Source organism: Lithobates pipiens, unplaced genomic scaffold (genome assembly GCF_037356315.1).
Source record: "Lithobates pipiens isolate NorthernLeopardFrog02 unplaced genomic scaffold, aLitPip1_a1.2 Scaffold_30, whole genome shotgun sequence".
Taxonomy (NCBI): Eukaryota; Metazoa; Chordata; class Amphibia; order Anura; family Ranidae; genus Lithobates; species Lithobates pipiens.
In genome coordinates this window covers 30,785,586-30,810,257 of record NW_027507791.1, presented here as the reverse complement: position 1 = coordinate 30,810,257, position 24,672 = coordinate 30,785,586, and the positions used below count along the sequence as shown (strand labels likewise).

The 24,672-nt window shown below is 42.5% G+C and overlaps 1 protein-coding gene across 2 annotated transcripts; it reads right to left on the bottom strand.

The window, feature by feature from the left end:
• Positions 1–1,777: 1,777 nt before the first annotated feature.
• LOC143942572 (leucine-rich repeat and immunoglobulin-like domain containing-NOGO receptor-interacting protein 4) lies at positions 1,778–22,364 on the bottom strand. 2 transcript variants are annotated; one of them, XM_077463926.1, is made up of 2 exons: positions 22,150–22,364; positions 1,778–7,045 (listed from the first exon to the last, which is right to left on the bottom strand). In XM_077463926.1, exon 2 carries the CDS (start codon positions 6,963–6,965, stop codon positions 5,070–5,072), a length of 1,896 nt encoding a protein of 631 aa, XP_077320052.1. In that variant the 5' UTR covers positions 6,966–7,045; positions 22,150–22,364; the 3' UTR covers positions 1,778–5,069. The 2 variants fall into 2 exon arrangements, with proteins under 2 accessions (XP_077320052.1, XP_077320051.1); XM_077463925.1 differs by lacking the exon at positions 22,150–22,364 and adding an exon at positions 12,577–12,910.
• Between the last annotated feature and the right edge of the window lie 2,308 nt (positions 22,365–24,672).

The window sequence follows — 24,672 nt, the reverse complement described above, 5'->3', positions numbered from 1 at the left end:
TTATATAACTGGATTAGCTGCTATTTGGGGAACTGGGTCCCGCCTGTCTTGGGCAGAAATGCCATGATTAGGAATTTAGGTGATCTAGGCCCCGCCCACACACATCTAACCCCCCCCCCCATGCAGTGACGTCACAGTTGATGGTGAGCAGGACCGGGGGACCCGTTTCCACACTGGCTGTCATGCAGATCCGTTGGCTTCAATATTTTCTGGAACAAGCGTGCAGATGAATTCTGACATCACTCCGATGTTCCTGCTCGCTGTGCTCGCTCCAGTTCGGTGACTCTGAAAATGCTCGGCGCCTGGCTGCCTATGGCTTCCATACATACTCAGGGGCATCAGCAGTTTTTTTTTTTTTTTATAACAGTAAAGTTATCAAAGATAAAGATTTTTTTCCAGAGATACTTTTCCTCCCATCAGCCTGATATAGAACGCCAACCCGAAAAGGTAATTCTGCTCTTTTCCGAAACTGACCACTAGATGGAGACAAAGCCCTAAATTAGATGCTTCGTTGAAGTGACTGGTTTAAAAAGAAATTCTACCCAGGCATGTATTCTCAACTCATAAATGTCCCTTCTATTGCTCTCAGCCTCCTCCAGATCTCCAGATTCCTTATCTTCTGTTAGATGGTGGCTACGTTCGTTCAAAATGGTTTTGCGGTACGTAGGAACGTAGCCACCCTCCCTTTCTCACTCCTGAGTAGAGTTGGGCAAACAGTTCGAGCCGAGTAAAAGCTCGGCCCAATCGGCGAACGCCTGAACTTGCCGGGGGGCCCGTCGGGATGTTCGGTTGGTGACGTCACAAGGGGGCAAGGCCACAAGGGGGGGGGGGGGTGAGGCCACCAGGTGACGTCACCAGGTGGCCGCGCCCCTTACCTATTTATCAACTGTCAAACGACAGGGCATGCACTCGGTGGTTAGCCTTCCCTGGGGGCGGAGCAGTTTATTTTTCTTTCTTCAGATCCGGCGGTGGCGGCGGGCAGCGTGATTGACAATGAATCTACATGGGGGGGGCACTGATTTTCTATTTTTTGGGGGAATTGTCAGGAACTGCCTCTCTCTTTATTTTTGACACTTTTTTTGGTGAATGAGTAGGGGTTCAATGTACCTCTACTCATTCATATAAGAAGGGAGCCAGGATCTGGGGGGCCCCCTTGTTAAAGGGGGCTTCCAGATTCCGAAAAGCCCCCCCACAACCACAGCCCAGGGTTTTTGGGAAGAGGCCCTTGTCCCTATCAACATGGGGACAAGGTGCTTTGGGGAGGGGTGGGGGCATAGCCCTCCACCCCAAAACAACCCCCCATGTTGACGGCATGTGGCCTGGTATGCTTCAGGAGGGGGGGGGGGTGCTCACTCGCCCTCCCCTTTCCTGACCTGCCAGGCTGCATGCTCGGACAAGGGTCTGGTGTGGATTTTAGGGGGGGGGGGGCACGTCGTTTTTTTTTTTTTTTTTTTTTTTTTTATTATGACATTGGGTTCTCCTTAAAATACATAAACCAGAAGGGCCTGACTTGGATTGGGTGGGACCCCCATGCCGTTTTTATTTAACATTTTTGTATTGCCTGCAATTTAAATGTCATTTTTATATTTATAAATTTCAGTTTTGCTGCAGCAGGTTCTATACATGGTACAGATGCTCCACTTTACAGGCAGATGAAGGGGACCCCCCCCCCCCCCCAGTAGTGGTTTACAGAAGTACGAAAAAAATTAGTTTTTTTGGCAAGATCAACTAGTATTTTTTGCAGAAAACGAAAGCAGACACCACATCTTCAAAATGATTAGCTCCAATGTGTTTTTTTTTTATTAAAGACATTTTAAATATGAGCAATCATTTCAAATATAAAATCCAGTCTTCCAGTTTTGTTTTTATTCATAAATAAACATCCTACGTCTTGGGCATGAAAATAAATGACATTAAGTGGCAGGACCGCCTACCACTATTATGTGACAGTGATTTTTCCTGCTAGTGGCACTATAATCAGTGTTATTATAAGATTTTTTATTCTTTTAATGAAAATGTATTTTTTCAAAGCTATAAAAATTTATTAGCACTGAAATAATGATCACATGGCTCTCTAGAAATAAAACCATGTGATTTTATTATTTTTATTATTATTTTTTTTTTTTAAGTAAATTTGATCAACAGGTATTTTCTTGCAGAAAACGAACGCAGACACCACATCTTTGAACAGATTAGCTCCAATTTATGAAAAAAATATTTCTTGGGTTTATTTATTTAATTTTTTTTTTTTATTAAAGAAATTTTAAATATAAGCAATCGTTCCAAATATAAAATCAGTCGTCCAGTTTTGTTTTTAGTCATAAATAAACATTCTACGCCTCGGGCATGAAAATAAATGACATTAAGTGGAAGGACTGCCTACCTCTATTTATGTGACAGTGATTTTCCTGCTAGTGGCGCCATAATCAGTGTTATTATAAGAATTTTTTTTTTTTTTTTTTTAAGAAAATTTTTTTTTTAAAAGCTATAAAAAATTAATTAGCACTGAAATAATGATCACATGGCTGTCTCCAGAAATAAAATCATGTGATTCTTTTTTTTTTTTTAAGTACATTTGCCTTATGATTAGGGATAGGAGGACAGAAATCTGCATAGCGAACTTTGAGATCGATGGCCCCATGGCCATAATAGGTCAATGTCATTGACGTAACATGGCCCCATGACCATAATTTATCAACGTGGCCATAATAGGTCATAATAGGTCAATGTCATTGACGTAACATGGCCCCATGAACATAATAGGCCAATGTCATTGATGTAACATGGCCCCATGACCATAATAGGTCAATGTCATTGAGGTAACATGGCCCCATGGCCATAATAGGTCAATGTCATTGATGTAACATGGCCCCATGACCATAATAGGTCAATGTCATTGAGGTAACATGGCCGCATGGCCATAATAGGTCAATGTCATTGACGTAACATGGCCCCATGGCCATAATAGGTCAATGTAATTGACGTAACATGGCCCCATGACCATAATAGGTCAATGTCATTGATGTAACATGGCCCCATGGCCATAATAGGTCAATGTCATTGAGGTAACATGGCCCCATGGCCATAATAGGTCAATGTCATTGACGTAACATGGCCGCATGGCCATAATAGGTCAATGTCATTGACATAACATGGCCGCATGGCCATAATAGGTCAATGTCATTGATGTAACATGGCCCCATGGCCATAATAGGTCAATGTCATTGAGGTAACATGGCCCCATGGCCATAATAGGTCAATGTCATTGACGTAACATGGCCGCATGGCCATAATAGGTCAATGTAATTGACGTAACATGGCCGCATGGCCATAATAGGTCAATGTCATTGACGTAACATGGCCCCATGGCCATAATAGGTCAATGTCATTGACGTAACATGGCCGCATGGCCATAATAGGTCAATGTCATTGACATAACATGGCCGCATGGCCATAATAGGTCAATGTCATTGATGTAACATGGCCCCATGGCCATAATAGGTCAATGTCATTGACGTAACATGGCCGCATGGCCATAATAGGTCAATGTCATTGACGTAACATGGCCGCATGGCCATAATAGGTCAATGTCATTGAGGTAACATGGCCCCATGGCCATAATAGGTCAATGTCATTGAGGTAACATGGCCCCATGGCCATAATAGGTCAATGTCATTGATGTAACATGGCCCCATGATCATAATAGGTCAATGTCATTGAGGTAACATGGCCCCATGACCATAATAGGTCAATATCATTGACGTAACATGGCCACATGGCCATAATAGGTCAATGTCATTGACGTAACATGGCCGCATAACCATAATAGGTCAATGTCATTGACGTAACATGGCCCCATGACCATAATAGGTCAATGTCATTGAGGTAACATGGCCGCATGGCCATAATAGGTCAATGTCATTGACGTAACATGGCCGCATGGCCATAATAGGTCAATGTCATTGACGTAACATGGCCCCATGACCATAATAGGTCAATGTCATTGAGGTAACATGGCCCCATGGCCATAATAGGTCAATGTCATTGACGTAACATGGCCGCATGGCCATAATAGGTCAATGTCATTGACGTAACATGGCCGCATGGCCATAATAGGTCAATGTCATTGACGTAACATGGCCCCATGACCATAATAGGTCAATGTCATTGAGGTAACATGGCCCCATGGCCATAATAGGTCAATGTCATTGAGGTAACATGGCCCCATGGCCATAATAGGTCAATGTCATTGACGTAACATGGCCCCATGACCATAATAGGTCAATGTCATTGAGGTAACATGGCCGCATGGCCATAATAGGTCAATGTCATTGACGTAACATGGCCGCATGGCCATAATAGGTCAATGTCATTGACGTAACATGGCCCCATGGCCATAATAGGTCAATGTCATTGAGGTAACATGGCCCCATGACCATAATAGGTCAATGTCATTGAGGTAACATGGCCCCATGGCCATAATAGGTCAATGTCATTGAGGTAACATGGCCCCATGGCCATAATAGGTCAATGTCATTGACGTAACATGGCCCCATTACCATAATAGGTCAATGTCATTGAGGTAACATGGCCGCATGGCCATAATAGGTCAATGTCATTGACGTAACATGGCCGCATGGCCATAATAGGTCAATGTCATTGACGTAACATGGCCCCATGGCCATAATAGGTCAATGTCATTGAGGTAACATGGCCCTATGGCCATAATAGGTCAGTGGCATTGACACTAATATGGCCTTGTGGTTATATTGGGTCAGTGATGCCACAAGTATTACCGCCCCTTTGTGTATGTGCAGCTGAGGGGTGGAGAATGGCCTGGTCACATTTAATTGGGCTGGCACTGACAGCTTATTTCTAAGTTCTGCCAAACTTGGGTTCAGACCAACCAAAGTGCATCCCTAGTTCTCATATCGTTTTATACTCTAAGCCCCTAACTCCAACCATATTTTTCTTTGACTATTTGGGCCTTCCTAGAACTGTAGGTCATATCTTCTGCACAGATTGTCCTTCTTATGATCCACCTCTATTCCAGTCTATATTATACACCGTCAGATGAGTTTCATGGTGAATTTATTGTCCTCTGGTGATGAACTTGCCCGAGAAGTCCTGGGAATATAATCTATGTTGGCTGTGTGCTTGATATTCCCGCGTCCACGGCTCCAGAGGAAGATGAAGATGAAGCAAAGCGTCACGGAACTGATGAAGGGAAGAATTCCCCCAGCCGTGATAACGGCCAGAAGATGACTGTGGACAATGGGGAGGGGAGAATAGACTGTGCTGCTGTTGAATGGTGAGACCTCCAGGTGAATCCAGGCAGAGTCATTCCCTACAAGGTTGGTAGCCAGGCAGAGGTAATCCCCCGTATCTAAGGTTTGTACTGGAAGAAACTGGAGGGAACCCTCTGGAAGGATGGTGATTCGGCCATCTTGTTGCTCCACTGGTTTTGATGGTTGTGATGTATTGGTTGTTGAGTCTTTTACTAACTGCACTGACTCTGTTGCCTTCTCTGCAGAACCTAGTGCATGTTGAGGGAGTTCTGTATCTGGGCCATCAAGACGTGTGGATTTCGTGTCCACGGACCATGGAACTTGTGGTAGCACCCACAGCGTAGAGGGTTCAGGTACGCCCTGACTCTGACAGCTGATAGTCAGCCTGTCGCCCTCCTGCACCCTGAACTCACGTGGACCATGTCCTATTATTTTAGGTGGTTGGCAGGTAAAAAACTCTGGGCATAGCAGCTCTGAGTGGTCTGGGATAACCATCCCCTTCAACGAGTCAGGAGCTGAGCACACTGGAGGCCTTCCTCCGAAATGGATTTTATGATGCAGGAGCCAACAAAGGCGACAGTCGCATGACAAAATGGTCCCAGAAAGTAACAAAGTCTCCAGGACACCAGGGGGAGGGAGGGCATTTTCTTCTACCCATCGAATCGGATTGTCTGAAAGGTCTAACACACGAAGGTGGTCCAGGCCATGAAAAGCATTGGAAGGTATAGAACTAAGTCTTCCACCGGACAACCGCAACTCCTCCAACCTTTTCTGATCACAAAAACACCCCTCAGTAAGGAAAGAAATGGGATTTTGAGAGAGGTCTAACCTACGAAGGTGGACCTGAGACCTCAGTGCTTCCTCTGGCACTGACTTTAGGTTGCAGTTGGTCAGCGATAGGGAGGTAAGATTGAGATTAGTCAGACTGTGTGCTCCAAGGTTTGCAAGAGAAGGCCAATGGTCTATATCTAGTACTCTCAAGGATGGCATGTCCGAAAACGAGAGATCACGTAGCACTGTGCTGGTCACTCCACCCAGTCTTAGTTCAGAAAGTTGGGGCAGAGAAGCCAGAGCCAGAGAAGGTACACTGCCCAGTTTGGTTTTCTCCAACCCCAGTCTCTGCAGCAGTGACATCCCCACGAAGGCTGCGGGAGATATGAACAACAGAGGGTTGTCGCTAACCTCCAGGTGTCTAAGCTCCTGCAGGCCACGGAAAGTCTGATCCAGCAGGATGACCAACTGGTTTGCTCTGACGTCTAACCAATTAAGTCCTGGCATTCCCAAAAAGACTCCCGGAGACAGAAGCTTTAGCTGATTGTGGTGCACCAACAGGATGCGCATTTTTAGCAGGCCGCTGAAGGCTCCAGGTTCTATGCGGGATAGCTGGTTGTGGCTCAAGTCTAGTTCCTGGAGATCCTGCAGGTGGGAAAAGGTCCCGTGCTGAATTGACCTGATCCGGTTATAACTTAGATCCAAGAAATGGGACGAGCGGGGGATCTCCACTGGAACCAAGCTGAGAAGACGATGTTTGCACAGGGTGGCGTTGTCATGAGACGGGCAGTCGCATGTAGGAGGACAGCAGATGCATGGCTTTCTGAGCAAGATCCCAATAGTCACCAACAGGACCACCGGCTTTAGTGTCAAGTTCAGTCTCTGGGTATACTTGCTTGCCCCCATATTCACACAGAGCACATGGAGGGAGCACGGGCTGGAGCACTCATTATGTGTAGCTGTGCTCTATCGATGATGACACGGACCTGGGGGTTCAATAACAGAGAGATTTAGACATCATGTTCTAATATAGAAGCACATACCTTGTCTTATCTTAAAGCATGACTTTTAACCGGTAATCATGATGGCATTGGTCCAGCACTGGGCAGCAGGGCTGCTGATAGGCGGGTACAGGCAGTACTCCCATACTGGGCCCAATTATTGTCTGTTTATAGCCAAATCGTTAGTTGTAACCCATTCATGGTCAGCCTGTCCCCCATAGCCATTCGTAGCCAGTCTGAGCCCCATGATGAATAATGGCCAGGTTGACCCCTATGGCTATTTATGTCCAGCGTGCCTCTCATAGGCATTCATGGCTAGTTTGAATCCAATGGCAATTCATGCCTAGCCTGGCCATCATGGCCATTAATGGATAGCTTGCCCCCTTGGTCATTCTTGGCCAGCCTGTCCCTCATAACCATTCATGGCCAGCCTGAGCCCCATGATGACTAATGGCCAGATTGGCCCCCATAGCCATTCTTGGAGAGCTTGACCCCTTGGCTATTCATGGCCATTAATGGATAGCTTGCCCCCTTGGCCATTCTTGGCCAGCCTGTCCCTCATAACCATTCATGGCCAGCCTGAGCCCCATGATGACTAATGGCCAGATTGGCCCCCATAGCCATTCTTGGAGAGCTTGACCCCTTGGCTATTCATGGCCATTAATGGAAAGCTTGCCCCCTTGGCCATTCTTGGCCAGCCTGTCCCTCATAACCATTCATGGCCAGCTTGAGCCCCATGATGACTAATGGCCAGATTGGCCCCCATAGCCATTCTTGGAGAGCTTGACCCCTTGGCTATTCATGGCCATTAATGGATAGCTTGCCCCCTTGGCCATTCTTGGCCAGCCTGTCCCTCATAACCATTCATGGCCAGCCTGAGCCCCATGATGACTAATGGCCAGATTGACCCTCATAGCTATTCTTGGTGAGCTTGACCCCTTGGCTATTCATGGCCATTAATGGATAGCTTGCCCCCTTGGCCATTCTTGGCCAGCCTGTCTCTCATAACCATTCATGGCCAGCCTGGGCCCCATGATGACTAATGGCCAGATTGGCCCCCATAGCCATTCTTGGAGAGCTTGACCCCTTGGCTATTCATGGCCAGGCTAGCATGCCCTTTATTGGCCAGATAAACCCTCATGGCCATTCATGTCTATCTGTTTCCCCATGGTCATTCTTAGCCCGCTTGACTCCCATGACCATTAATGGCCAGATTGACCCTTATGGCTATTCGTGGATAGTTAGAACCCCATGTCAACCCCCATGGGCATTAATGGCTAGCCTGCCCCCCCCCCCGGCTATTCATGGCTAGCCCGAGCCCTATGACAATAAATGGCCAGATTGACCCTCGTAGCCTTCCCCCATAGCCTTTATTGGTTAGCTTAACCCCCATGATCATTAATAGCCAGCCTGAGCCCTGTGACAGTTAATGAGTAGACTGATCCTCATGGCTAGTTTGAACCCTATGGCAACCTCCATGGGCATTCGTGACTAGCCTGTCCCCTCTAGCCATTTATGGCCAGCCTGACCCCCATGATCATTACTGACCAAGCTGGTCCCCACTAGCCATTCATGGCCAGTCTGTCCCCCATTGCCTTTAATGGCCAGCCTGAGCCCCAGGGTGAATAATGGCCAGACTGACCCGATGGCCATTCATGGCCAGCCTTGTCCCCTGTGAACGTTCAAGTCTAGCCTGCCCACCTCTCTCTGGTTTCACCACTCGTCCTGCCGCCGATGCAGCGTCCTGTCACCCTTCCAAAAAGGAAGCTTGATGCCCCATAACCATCCCCATAATATGTGCATCCAACTTGGTTGGGTATGGTGCAATTTGCTTGGTCCTGGGCTGGTAGGGGGGGGTCTGTGAGGAAAGGCTTTGCAGGTCCCCATTACTTGTAACGGCAGCCCTACTGGCCAGGGAGCAATTTTGTAATTTTTGATAATGAAAGAGACGGTATTTTCCAAAGCGCTTATATTTTTGTATTATCGCCTCCTTCACTTTAGTAATTTTTCATGATAATTTAATTTTATTTCCATTCCAGTGACATGGTCCATTGCGATGGTCACCATCAGGAAACCCACCCCAGATGTTCAGGAACATGTATGTGAGAGTTACAGCTTGTACTATGCTAATGACTTGCAGAACTTGCTCTTCTATATAAGCCACGCCCACAATTTTGCCTAACCCACGCCCGTTTTTCGCAGCAGCGCGTCACCTTGTTCTTTCCCCCACGCCTACAAACGAATGCCCCACCCCTAATTATAATAAGACTCCACCTACAGGCAAAAAAGTGTCCCTATATATATATATATATATATATATATATATATATATATATATATATATATATATTTTTTTTTTTTTTTTTTTTTACAATATTGGCAACTATGGGACCGGCAAGCCAGTCAGAGATGATGGGAAGATGGGTGGAGCCAAATACGGGACCGGACTTCCCGACAACAAAACCGCAGATTTTTGTTCGAATGTCGTTGGCGCAAGCTTGTCTTGCATACACACGGCCACCCCAAATGTTGGCCAACAATTACGAATGCAGTGACTTACGATGAGACTATAAAAAAGGAAGTTCAATAGTCATGTGATATCTCCGTCACGAACGCGAGCTTTACAAGACCGAGCGCTTCCGCCTCGTACCGTTTTCGGTGTAACTCGTACGGTGACCATAGCGCTATCTGGATGGAGGTCTGAGATAGAGCGGATGTCACGGGACAGTTGGCACCTCTGGGGCGGGTTTCCTCGACTGTGACCATCGCAATGGACCATGTCTGTGTAATGTGCGATGAAAACGGCCACCTGTAGCCCGTGTGACGGGGTGACAAGGCAGGAAACACAATTGGGAGACAGAGACAGAGCGTTGTCACCCACTAACAAGAAGGACCTTCATGGCGGGATCACCAGGGATTGAAAATGTCTAGCCGTGGGTGGAGCCGAGGGGTGGGCAGAAGAGGCGTCCACCTTGGGCGCTTCAGCAGGAGGGGGGGGAGGGCAGCAATCAAATATGCTGCCTGAAGTAGTTTGAAGCTCCTGTAGGGGGCGCACTTTGGCCTTTTCGCCTTATGTTCTAGCAGTGCTTGCCCCCCACCCCCAGGCTGCATTTACACCCGAGCTTAGTATCTTTGAGCCTTTTTCTGGCTTTTTTTGCACATTTTTATACGTTTTTTTTTATTAGCCAATAGAGAAAAACTATCATCTGTTGCATTATTTATTGCTAGGTATTTCAGCTTTTTTTCGTTTTTTCACTAGCTTTTATTTCTTTTTTAATTATTTTTATTAATTTTTTTTTTTTTTCCGTTAAGGTAAGGGGTTAGAGTTAAGGTTAGGATTAGGGGTTAGGGTTTCATGTTTTTTTTTTTTTGTTTTTTTTTAGGCTTAGGGTGTTAATATTACTACTACAAAATATAATAATAATAAATAAATAAATAAATGTAAGATAAGATAGAAATAGAAATAAGATAGATAGATAAGATAGAAACGATAGAAAAATAAATAAAAATAATCATAAATAAAGAATAAATTCAATAAATAAATACTAAGTAATAATAAATAATTAATCCCTAACCTTAACCCTAACCCTTAAAAAAAGAAAAAAATCAATAATAATAAATAATAATAAATAAATAATAAATAACTAAATACCCTAACACAAAATAAATAAATACATTCTTATTATGATTATTATTATGATGATTATTATATTATATTAGTTATATTATTATAAATAGTCCGATAGAGAAAAACTATCATCGGTTGCATTATTTGTTGCTAGGTATTTCAGCTTTTTTAGTTTTTTCGCTAGCTTTTATTTCTTTTTTTAATTATTTTTATTAATTTGTTTTTGTTTTTCCGTTCAGGTAAGGGGTTAGAGTTAAGGTTAGGATTAGGGGTTATGCTTTCATGTTTTTTTTTTTTTATATTTTGTTGTTAGGCTTAGGGTGTTAATATTACTACTACTAATACAAATTATAATAATAAATTAATAAATAAATGTAAGATAAGATAGATAGATAAGATAGAAAAGATAGAAAAATACATAAAAATAATCATAAATAAAGAATAAATTCAATAAATAAATACTAAGTAATAATAAATAATGAACCCCTAACCTTAACCCTAATCCTTAAAAAATAAAACAAAATAATAATAATAAATAATAATAAATAACTAAATATCCTAACACAAAATAAATAAATACATTCTTATTATGATTAATATTATGATGATTATTATATTATATTAGTTTATATGTTATATTATTATAAATAGTCCAATAGAGAAAAACTATCATCTTTTGCATTATTTGTTGCTAGGTATTTCAGCTTTTTTAGTTTTTTCGCTAGCTTTTATTTCTTTTTTTAATTATTTTTATTTTTGTTTTTCCGTTCAGATAAGGGGTTAGAGTTAAGGTTAGGATTAGGGGTTATGCTTTCATGTTTTTTTTTTTATATTTTGTTGTTAGGCTTAAGGTTTTAATATTACTACTACTAATACAAATTATAATAATAATAATAATAATAATAAATTAATAAATAAATGTAAGATAAGATAGAAATAGAAATAAGATAGATAGATAAGATAGAAAAATAAATAAAAATAATCATAAATAAAGAATAAATTCAATAAATAAATACTAAGTAATAATAAATAATTAACCCCTAACCTTAACCCTAACCCTTAAAAAATAAAACAAAATAATAATAATAATAATAATAATAATAATAAATAATAATAATAAATAACTAAATATCCTAACACAAAATAAATAAATACATTCTTATTATGATGATGATGATGATTATTATTATTATTATTATTATTATTATTATTATTATTATTATTATGATGATGATTTTAATATTATAAATAGTCATTTATTATTTTTGTTCAACTTTGGGTGTTTAAATATTATTATTATTTGAATATTATTATTTTATTATTAATATTATTAATTATTATTAATAATAATAATAATAATAATAATAGTAATTTATTATTTTTGTTCAACTTTGGGTGTTTAAATATTATTTTATTATTATTATTATTATTAATAGTAATTTATTATTTTTGTTCAACTTTTGGTGCTTAAATAGTATTATTATTATTATGATTGTATTATTATTAATATTATTATTATTAATAACAATAATAATATTAATAACTATAATTTATTATTTTTTAAGGTTACTGGTTATTGGTTAATTATTATTTACTAATTATTTTATTTATTTATCTATGATGATTTTTAGTTATTTGTGTATTTATTTTCCATTTATTTATTCATATGTTATTATTATTTTATTTTTTTATTTTTTTAATCGAGTTACAATAAAAGCTCCAGAACTTTTTTGAGCTTCAGGCGTTTGGATTCAGGTGACTTGGAGTTGAGATGTCAAACGTCTCCTTAGAGAATAATTGATTTTTTTTTTCTCCTCCAGCGTTTTGGAGGTTCAAGCTACAAAACGCTGAGGTGTGAAGGGGGCCTGACTTCATCTACAGGTCTCACCTCCATATTTCTGAGATGGTTCGCCTCCTCCAGTGACTTTAGTGGGTTCTCCGCCGTTCCCCTCCTGGCGAGCGTTCACCTTTTTTTTTTTTTTTCTTGTCACAGAAGTGGAGAGGAGAAAGTCGCCGTCATCCTCTCCTTAACTGGGTTTTCTGTTGCCACCAGAGTGAAATCTTAGCGTTCCTCCTGCTGAATATTTCATCTGCTAATTTGGTTGGATCCTGGCTGATGGACAGGCGGGCGCGGGGCCGTGACACCAGAGGGAAAAAATTATGAAAAGGGCGAGATGAGGTTTCCGCCACGCTGGACTGAGTTGTGATCAAAGATCAGCCGAGCCGCATCTCTGAGCCGAAAGAAATACTTCGGAGGACGACCTTGGGGTGGGACGGAGGGGTCGTTTGGAGGCTATTTATAGCTGGAACTAGACACCAGGAATAGTTTAGAAGACTACAAAGGGACTCATCTATAATGGGGGGTAATCATCTTCTGTGCCCCGATCTATGACCAACACCCGGGAGGGGTCACCTTCTTCTGGGCCCTGGGCTATGACCAACACCTCGGGGGGGTCATCTTCTTCTGGGCCCCAGGCTATGGTCAACACCTGGGAGGGGTCATCTTCTTCTGGGCCATGGTCAACACCTGGGAGGGGTCATCTTCTTGTGGGCCCTGGGCCATAGTCAACACCTGGGAGGGTCACCTTCTTCTGGGCCCCGGGCTATAGCCAAAACCCGGGAGGGGTTACCATCTTCTGGGCCTTGGGCTATGGCCAACACCTGAGAAGGGTAATCTTCTTCTGAGCCCTGGGCTATGGTCAACATCTGGGAGGGGTCATCTTCTTCTTTGCCCCGGGCTATGGTCAACACCTGGGAGGGGTCATCTTCTTCTGGGCCCTCGGCCATGGTCAACACCTGGGAGGGGTCATCTTCTTCTGGACCCTGGGCTACGGCCAAAACCCGGGAGGGGTCACCTTCTTCTGGGCCCTGGGCCATGGCCAACACTTGAGAGGGGTCATCTTGTTCTGAGCCCTGGGCTATGGTCAACATCTGATAGGGGTCATCTTCTTCTGGGCCCCCGGCTATGGTCAACACCTGGGAGGGGTCATCTTGTTCTGGGCCTTGGGCTATGACCAACACTTGAGAGGGGTCATCTTCTTCTGGGCCCCAGGCTATGGTCAACACCTGGGAGGGGTCATCTTGTTCTGGGCCTTGGACTATGACCAACACTTGGGAGGGGTCATCTTAGCCTGGGCCCTGGGCTATGGTCAACACCTGGGAGGGGTCATCTTCTTCTGGGCCCTTAGGGGTCTTACTCTGAGACCACTTTCACACTGAGGCAGTTTTCAGGCATTTTAGCACTAGAAATAGTCTCTGAAAACTGCCTCCCATTCATCGTTGTAATGTGACCTTAAAAATAAACCGCCCCGCTTAGCGCCCAAAAAGTGCAGCTAAAACACTGCAAAAAGCGATTGGCTGTTTTAGCAGCGCTTCAGTGTGAAAGGGATCTAACTGTAACAATCAGCTTGCATCCTCTGTCATCTGCTGGATGATACCCAGAACTGCAACATGGTATCTGCACACCCGGCCTGTGCTGGATTTGGCGGGTGCTGGCAGCCGCTGCTTCCTGAGCAACCACTGACAGATAGGAATGCGTGGTGATGTCACTAGTTGCTAAACATATGGCCGTTGGCGGCGGCAATTGCTTCCTTAGCAGCCACTGACAGATAGTAATACGCGATGATGTGACTAGTTGCTATCTGTCAGTGGCTGCTAAAGAAGCAATGGCTGCCGGCACCCGCCATATCCTTAGCAACTAGTGACATCACCGTGTATTTCTATCTGTCAGTGGCTGCTAAGGAAGCAGTGGCTGCCGGGAACCTGCCATATCCTTAGCAATCAGTGACATCACCACATATTCCTATCTGTCAGGGGTTGCTAAGAAAGCAGTGGCTGCTGGCACCCGCCATATCCTTAGCAACTAGTGACATCACCACGTATTCCTATCTGTCAGTGACTGCTAAGGAAGCAATGGCTGCCAGCAACCGCCATATCCTTAGCAACTAGTGACATCACCAAGTATTTCGATCTGTCAGTGACTGCTAAGGAAGCAGTGGCTTCCGGCAGCCGCCATATCCTTAACAACTAGTGACATCACCACGTATTCCTATCTGTCAGTGATTGCTAAGGAAGCAATGGCTGCCGGCACTCGCCATATCCTTAGCAACTAGTGACATCACCACGTATTTCTATCTGTCATTGGTTGCTAAAGAAATGGTAGCTGTCGGCACCAGCCATATCCTTAGCAACTAGTGACATCACCACGTATTTCTTTCTGTCAGTGGCTGCTAAGGAAGCAGTGGCTACCAGCACCCGTCATATCCTTAGCAATCAGTGACATCATCACATATTCCTATCAGTCAATCGCTGTGAGCACCCGCCATATCCTTAGCAACTAGTGACATCACCACATATTCCTATCTGTCAGTGGCTGCTAAGGAAGCAGTGGTTGCAGGCACCTGCCATATCCTTAGCAACTAGTGACATCACCACGTATTCCTATCTGTCAGTGGCTGCTAAGGAAGCAATGGCTTCCAGCACCCGCCATATCCTCAGCAACTAGTGACATCACCACGTATTCCTATCTGTCAATGGCTGAGAGCACTCGCCATATCCTTAGCAACTAGTGACATCACCACGTATTCCTATCTGTCAGTGGTTGCCAAGGAAGCAGTGGCTGCTGGAACCCGCCATAACCCTAGCAAATAGTGACAACAACCTTGTTTTCTGCTTTTGCCTGCCCCGACCTCCATCCTATCAGTCTACGAGCATTCGGTACATCCTGTTCAGTTACATCTCACCAGGCCTGGTTCACACCGATGCATTTTTTTAGTGCATTTCAGTTTTTCAGAAAACACACTACAGTCCATGTAACACGGTTTCCATTGGGTCACATAGGTGTGGACCGGGCCTTAACTTGCTACAAAAAATGACAATATACAGCATGCACGATCACTGTGGGAGGCAGGGGTGGGGACTGAGCAAATGCTTTCTCCTGCCTGCAGCAGACATCATCTCAGCCAAGGCAAAGCCACTTTGGCCGGTAGCTCTTTAAGGGTAACAGGCGGAGCTTCTCTGAACGATGATCCTGTTGCTGTCTACTGTGACATCACGAATCTATTCCTGCGGACTTTTAAATTTTTTCCTGACCGGTCCGCTTTTAGCAATTTGCTGCAGCGAATGTAGAGTGAGGCGGCAGCGAGCCGCGAGCCTAGAAAGCAGCTCCGTCCCTGGAAAGGAGAAGGCGAGCCGGGAAGAGGTCTGACCTATTATCATTGCCGAGATCCGAGCGGTGTGCATTACATCCCACACAATGCCAGCCGGAGAGCGCTTTCCGAGTTGAGTGACGCCGCGACCATTGTCGGGGATTCCTGGGACCCGATGATTGAGATTTCTCCAGGAAAACCCTCAAAATTTAACACGCAGGGGCTGTGACCGCGCATGCGTTAGTGCGCGCCTTACTACAACGTGTGGGGGGGGAGTTGTGATTTGTTTCTTGCGTTGCTGACATTCATTCCTAATGATGACCCCACACACCGCGCTGGGGGACACGGCGGCAACGCCGGCACCCACCATATCCTTAGCAACCAGTGACGTCACCATGTAAAAATTTGTCAGTGGCACTGACATCACCCGGTACACCCCCTCCCCTGTAAGCGTTGGGGCCCCCAGGAGAAGTAATTTAGTGTGAGTCAGCGGCAGTTGTCTTGCAGCACAGACTGTATATACATGGAGCAGATGTCACGCTGCTAATGTGTCACGTATCTGATTACACAGAGGACGCAGCGGACGACACGCGGAGGGAGTGTAGCGAGCGGATTGAAATGAAAGGAGATTATCACCAGTTCAGTGACAAGGGAGTAACACAATCTTTATCTGGAGAGTCACGGCTTCCCAGAAGTAAGATCCTGACTTCCCGCCTGATGGACAACGCAGGGTCCATGGACTACGCACGCCCTTTAAATGCATCAGATTAATCCGCAGAGATCGGGGCGAGCAGAGAACCCTCGTTCGGTGTAGACATTTCCCCACCACATCTGAGCCCCGAGAGGCGGAGATTTCCCAACGGATGGGTTCTCATCCTGGCAGGGCTGGTTGCCTGGCTGTCATGTCCATCCTCTGGCTTCACTTCTGTCAGTCGCTGACCCCGAGCGAGTACGCAAAGAAGGATTTCAGGCTCCTCCCAGACCTTCTCCATCTTCCTGCATGGCGGCCTCCATGCCTCTTCTTCTGGTAGGGAAAAAGTGCCAGGGTGACAACACAGGAGCACAACGAGGAGAGCGTTGTCACCCCATTACAGGAAGGGCCTGAAAAAGATTTTCATGGCAGGATCACCAAGGATTATCTATTGAACTTTTTTTTGTAATAAATTACATTAAAATGTTAACGTTTCTATGAGATTTTATTGATTAGGGTTACATCCCGCCAGGTGTACCGCCTCCTCCCCCTTGACTGGAAATGGCCTCCTCTGATTTCACCCCACACTGTCCCCGAATCAGCTTTTCGCAGTCCCTGTACAGCAGAGATGAGCTCATCGCTGCGCTGCTTCTCCTTTCACTGTCCAGTCACAGGTTGGGGGCTCGTCCGGGATGACCTTGGCTCAGGTAGAATAATGCTGGCCATCAGATTGAGGACATCTAGCGGCAGAAAGAAGTACTGCAGGGGAAATCTAAAAAAGGTTTTGATTTTAGATACAGGTTAATTCTGACCTCTGGATTTCCCTTCAGTTTTGCACAGGTGTACAGGCTCCTCCCCCTGAACGGAAATCCTCCCTCCATCCTCTGGGTGTACCGGCTCCTCCCCCTGGACTGAAATCCTCCCTCCATCCTCCGGGTGTACAGACTCCTCCTCCCTGGACTGAAATCCTCCTCCATCCTCCTGGGGGACCGACTCCTCCCCCTGGACTGAAATCCTCCCTCCATCCTCCAATTGTACAGGCTCCTCCCCCTGGACTGAAATCCTCCCTTCATCCTCTGGGTGTACAGGCTCCTCCCCCTGGACTGAAATCCTCCTATCAGGGAAGTAATTTGAATCAAACTCACCACCTACCTGCGCATAGACGCACACAAATTTGCCATGGATCGGCGCTCCGGCGCACGCACATTCGCAGCCCTACTGAGAGGCGTGCGCGAGTGCGCTCAAGCACACGCATAACGTGAACTCCCTGACCAGCCTATAAAAGGATCCTTAGCACACAGACAAGTTGCTGGTTTGTCTCAGCTCACCTGTGTTTCCCTGCTTCCTGTTCCTGTTTGCCGCTTCCTGTTCCTGTTTGACACTTCCTGCTTTGACCCGGATTGCCTGAAGACTTTGCCGATTCTCTCCTGACCTGACCCCTGGCTTGTTTAAACGGACTTCCTACTCTTAACCTTGCTGCGCACTGGACGGATACTTGTGTTTGACCCTCGGCCTGCCTCTGGATTATTCTCTGTCTGCTGCACTTAGCCTTGCTGGCTCCAGGACTGATCACCTGTGTTTGACCCTCGGCCTGCCTCCGGATTATCCTCTGCACTCAGCCTTGCTGGCTCCAGGACTGATTACTGGTGTTTGACCCTCGGCCTGTTTCTGCACTTTCTTTACTTGTTTTACAGACCTGCTGGCTGCTTACCTTCTGGTCCGGTCCATCCTGCACAAGCCTTCCTCCAGACCTTCACTCAAGTCAGGTATCCCGCTGGAGGCTTGTGCCTCTTGGTGCAACCCATTCCCTGTATCACCTCCAGGGGTGGTGTGCGCTGAGTCGCAACAGCCACCGCTCTCTGCATCTTGGCCTCGGTGAGTACCTCATTGCTGATACCTCCCTCCATCCTCCAATTGTACAGTCTCCTCCCCCTGGACTGATATCCTCCCTCCATCCTCCAATTGTACAGGCTCCTCCCCCTGGACTGAAATCCTCCCTCCATCCTCTGGGTGTACTGGCTCCTCCCCCGGACTGAAATCCTCCCTCCATCCTCCGCTTATACAGGCTCCTCCCCCTGGACTGAAATCCTCCCTCCATCCTCCGGGTGTACTGGCTCCTCCCCCGGACTGAAATCCTCCCTCCATCCTCCGCTTATACAGGCTCCTCCCCCTGGACTGAAATCCTCCCTCCATCCTCCGATTATACAGTCTCCTCCCCTGGACTGAAATGCTCCTCCCCCTGGACTGAAATCCTCCTTCCATCCTCCGGGTGTACAGGCTCCTCCCCCTGGACTGAAATCCTTCCTCCATCCTCCAGGTGTGCAATCTCCTCCCCCTGGAATGGCTTTCTCTGATTTCGCTGCACACTGTGAGCTTCTCATATTGTGCATTAGAAGCTGCAGCCAGTCAGATATAGCCCCACTTAATTTACTGGCTGGAGGACATCCAGCATCATCTAGTGCTTTCCTCCCCATCCTGACCCTTTCATTCATTGGATTTGAATTTCTTCAATCATGGGGGGCTCAGCATCATATGTGGGTCTTACAAATGTAGCCTCCCTAAGAAAGCCCTCTCCTCCGAACTATCAAGGCATGTCCAGCGTCATCCAGCCCTTTCCTCCCCAGCCTGACTGTCCCTGACCCCTTTAATGCATTGGATTTCAGCATCACGTGGGCATTACCTATGCAAATGTGGCCTGCCTAGGAACACCCAAGGCATTTTCGATATTTGCTTAACTCCTCCCACTGCTTGCATCAGGGCTGAGGGCTCTTGAGGGGAGTACTGCTGGCTCCTCCCACCAGCCATGATCTGCTTGCATTGCATAGAAAAGCACGGAGACCCGGTGAAGACATCAATGGGTCTAAAATAAGGTGTGCGATGAAAACGGAAAGGCTTTATGTAAAAATGTCTGTGGGGGGGGGGGACCAGGGAAGGGAAAATATAAGCAGATAAAATTTTAGCTTTAAACTACCATTAGGGAAGGGGACACCACTGATACATCGTCATTACCAGCTTCATCTCGGTAGATCTTCAGATTGCACCACATGTGTAGAGATTGTGTAATTCTACAGGACGGCCATTAAAACTCTCCACATAATTACAGATTCTTTATGAACAGAAGTTAATTTTATGGTAGTTTATGTGTCTTTTTCTTTTTCTTTTTTAGATATAAATTATGTTTATTTATCATATGTTGTTTTATATTATTTTTATAGGTTTGATTTTTAATAAATGTTATATTTTATTTTAGATTTTAATATATGTTATGCTATACAGTATATTTATTGTATGTTATTTTATAATCTTTTATATGTTTAATTTTTTATATATAAATTACATATATTACTTTGTGTTATTATATGTTGTATGTTTATTTTAAGATATTTTATATAATTTTCTTGTATGTTTTAAGCTTTTAATTCTATTTTATTTCATGTTATTTTATCTTATGTTATATGTTATTTTATACTAGATTATGTGTTTAATTTATATATATATATATATATATATATATATATATATATATATATATATATATTCTAATTTTATGTGTTATATTTTAAATTATTTTATATGTTTATTTTGTGTTATTTTATTTGTCATTATATATTATTTTTATAGGTTTCATTTTTAATATATAAATGATATGTTTTTTTTTTATATGTGATGTTATATGTTTATTTTATGTTATCTTATATTATTTGTATATGTTTTATTTTTTTATATATGCATTGTATATTTTTTTATATGTTTATTTTATATAAGTTTTTTTAATATATAAATTATATGGTTTTTTTTAATGTGATGGTATATGTTTATTTTATGTTATCTTATATTATTTGTATATGTTTTAGTTTTTTTAATATATGCACTGTAAATTCTATATGTCATTATATATAATTTTTATAGGTTATATTTTTTATATATAAATGATATATATTATTTTATGTGTTTATTATATGTTTATTTTAAGATATTTTATGTCATTTTTTATATGTTTTAGTTTTAAATTCTATATTTTATGTTATCTTATGTTATATGTTATGTTATATTAATTTATATCTTTCATATATATATATATATATATATATATATATATATATATATATATATATATATATATATATTTTAATATTATCTTATATTGTTTTTAATATATGAATTGTATATTTTATATGTTTATTTTATAGGTTTTTTTAATATATAAATGATATGTTTTTTTTATGTGATGTTATATGTTTATTTTATGTTATCTTATATTATTTGTATATGTTTTAGTTTTAGTTTTTTATATATGCACTGTCAATTCTATATGTCATTATATATAATTTTTACAGGTTATATTTTTTATATATAAATGATGTATATTATTTTATGTGTTTATTATATATTATATGTTTATTTTAAGAAGTTTTAAATTCTATATTTTATTCCATGCTATTTTATCTTATGTTATATGTTATATTAATTTATATCTTTCATTTATACATATATATATATATATATATATATATATATATATATATATATATATATATATATATATATATATATATATATATATATATTTATTTATTTTTTGTTAATATTATCTTATATTGTTTTTAATATATGAATTGTATATTTTATATATTTATTTTTAAGGTTCATTTCTTAATATATCAATTATATATATTTTTTTAATGTGATGTTACATGTTTATTTTATGTTATCTTATCTTATCTGTATAATGTTTTGGTTTTTAATATATGCGTTGTATATTTTATATGTAATTATATATTATTATTATTATATGTTATTTTTTATAGGTTTCATATATATATATATATATATATATATATATATATATATATATATATGAAACCTATAAAAAATAACATATAATAATAATAATATATAATTACAAATAAAATAAAAATATAACATCACATAAAAAAAAATCCATATAATGTATTTAATATAAGAAAAAAGTAATTTTTTTATATATTAATATATATATATATATATATATATATATATATATATATATATATATATATATATATATATATATATATATATATATATATATGTATATATATATATGTATATATATATATATATATATATATATATATATATATATATGAAATATATATATATATTAATATATATATATATTAATATATATATAAAAAAATAAGTTTATCTTATATTAAATACATTATATGGATTTTTTTTATGTGATGTTATATGTTTATTTTATGTTATCTTATATTATTTGTATAATGTTTTAGTTTTTAATATATGTATTGTATATTTTATATATTATTTTTTTCTAGGTTTCATTTTTAATATACAAATTTGTTATTTTATTGTATATGTTATTTTATATTATTTTTTTTGTGTAATTTTTCATATATACATTCTAATATATAAATCGCTCAAGTGACAGTAAAATGATCTTCATGCAGTGAATTATTATTATTTTTTTTTAAATGCTTCTTTCATGTTTCTTATGGAGAAGAAAAGCCAGGTAACGTCCGTAGAGGAGAGGATCTCCATCCAGGAACTTTGTTACGTTTTATCATTTCAATTTTTTTGTGACCTTCCGTGTGATATAAATATAAAGTGTAGGGGGTACCTGTGCCGGGGGTCCCGGATCAGACGTCGGGGGATGAGGGGTCCATTCTTTTCGAGGTGACTTTGTGCTGCGTAGAACTCTTGCGTCCGTGTGTCCCGGTGGCGGTCCTGGCGCTCCGGTTTTATGTCCTTAGAAGGAAGGCGACTATTGCCAGGAGGAGCGTGTGACGGACATCTGGAGAGCCTGCTTCATGCTGAGACAGACATGCTACACCTAAAAAATCATCAATATTTCATTCCCTCTGCCCTGACTGAAAGGGGAAGAAACGCCGAGGACCACGCTGAGATCCACTCATGTGAGACTGCTTCTCCGAGCCTGGAGACCAGCTGGGGGGGGGGGGGGCAGACCGACTTCCCACCACCCCCCTGTGTGCCTCACGTCTGCCCCGTACCTCACCTGGCACAGGTGCGATTTAAAGCAGAACCCCGGCCTCGCCTTCAGTCTTGCACAGTTGTACCGGCTCCTCTCCTGGACTGAAATGTTACTACTCTGATTTCACTGCACACTGCGAGCTTCTCACAATGTGCATTAGAAGCTGCAGCACAGACAGAGCCCCGCCCTCTTTTCCTGGCTGGAGGACGTCCCCGGCCCGCCCCCTTTCGTGTAATGATTTTCGATCGCGGAGGCTCAGCATCACGTGTGGGCGTTACCTACGCAAATGTTATGATGCCGCGTGAATGCGGCACTCATTGTGGTGTTGTATGGACCATGTATTGCGGATCGCTGGCTCTGACTGTTTATGGACCGCATCTTCTGCTTCCTTGTCGGTTATTGTGTTGTGCGTTATAATATCTTACTGGTGTTGTCATTGTATTGCTAGAATGTAGTGTGTTGAAGTTTTGGCACAGGTCTTGGTAGTGGCATTATCAACAGCTTGGTCTTTAAACTGGCACAGATCTTGGTGGTGGCATTGTCTACTTCTGGGTCTTTATACTGGCACAAGTCTTGGTAGTGATGTGTTCTACAGATGGATCTTTAAACCGGCACTTGTCATGGTAGTGGCGTGTTCTTCCAATGGGCCTTTAAACCGGCACAGGTCTTGGTAGTGGCGTGTCATACAGATGGGTCTTCAAACTGGCACAGGTCTTAGTGATGGCATTGTGTACGGATGGGTCTTTAAACCAGCACAGGCCTTGGTGGTGGAAGTAGTGTCTACAGATGGGTCTTTAAACTGGCACAGGTCTTGGTAGTGGCGTGTCATACAGATGGGTCTTCAAACTGGCACAGGTCTTAGTGATGGCATTGTGTACGGATGGGTCTTTAAACCAGCACAGGCCTTGGTGGTGGAAGTAGTGTCTACAGATGGGCCTTTAAACCGGCACAGGTCTTGGTAGTGGCGTGTCATACAGATGGGTCTTCAAACTGGCACAGGTCTTAGTGATGGCATTGTGTACGGATGGGTCTTTAAACCAGCACAGGCCTTGGTGGTGGAAGTAGTGTCTACAGATGGGTCTTTAAACTGGCACAGGTCTTGGTAGTGGCATCATCTACAGTTGGATCCTCAATTAAATCAGCACAGGTCTTGGTAGTGGCATGTTCTACAGATGGGTTTTTAAACTGGCACAGGTCTTAGTGATGCCATTGTTTACAGATGGGCCTTTAAACTGCCAAAGATCTTGGTGGTGACATTGTCTACATCTAGGTCTTAACACCGGCACAGGTCTTGGTAGTGGCATTGTCTACAGATGGATCTTTAAACCAGCACAGGTCTTGATGGTGGAATTGTCTATAGATGGGTCTCTAAACCAAAGCAATGCCACAGATCTTGGTGGTGGCATTGTCTATGTCTAGGTCTTAACACCGCCACAGGTCTTGGTAGTGGCATTGTCTACAGATGGGTCTTTAAACCAGCACAGGTCTTGGTATTGGCAATATTTACAGATGGGTCTTTCAACTAGCATAGGTCTTGGTGGCATTGTCTACAGATGGGTCTCTAAACCAGCACAGGTCTTGGTGGTGGCATTGTCTATAGATGGGTCTCTAAACCAGCACAGGCCTTGGTATTGGGAATATCTACAGATGGGTCTGTAAACCAGCACAGGTCTTGGTGGTGGCATTGTCCATGGGTCTTTAAACCAGCACAGATCTTGGTAGTGGAATGTTCTACTGATGGATCTTTAAACTGGCACAGGTCATGGCGGTGGCATTGTCTACAGATGGGTCTCTACACCAGCACAGGTCTTGGCGGTGGCATTGTCCATGGGTCTTTAAACCAGCACAGATCTTGGTAGTGGCATGTTTTACAGATGGGTCTTTAAACTGGCACAGGTCTTGGTAGTGGTATTGTCTACAAATAGGTCTTTAAACTGGCACAGGTCTTGGTAGTGGCGTGTTCTACAGATGGGTCTTTAAACTGGCACAGGTCTTGGTAGGGGCATGTTCTACAGATGGGTCTTTAAACCAGCACAGATCTTGGTAGTGGCATGTTGTACAGATGGGTCTTTAAACTGGCACAGGTCTTGGTAGTGGTATTGTCTACAAATAGGTCTTTAAACTGGAACAGGTCTTGGTAGTGGCGTGTTC

Bases quoted from the DNA above. Each gene is read 5' to 3' on its own strand.
- LOC143942572 (XM_077463926.1), bottom strand. From the start codon at position 6,965: ATGGGGGCAAGCAAGTATACCCAGAGACTGAACTTGACACTAAAGCCG.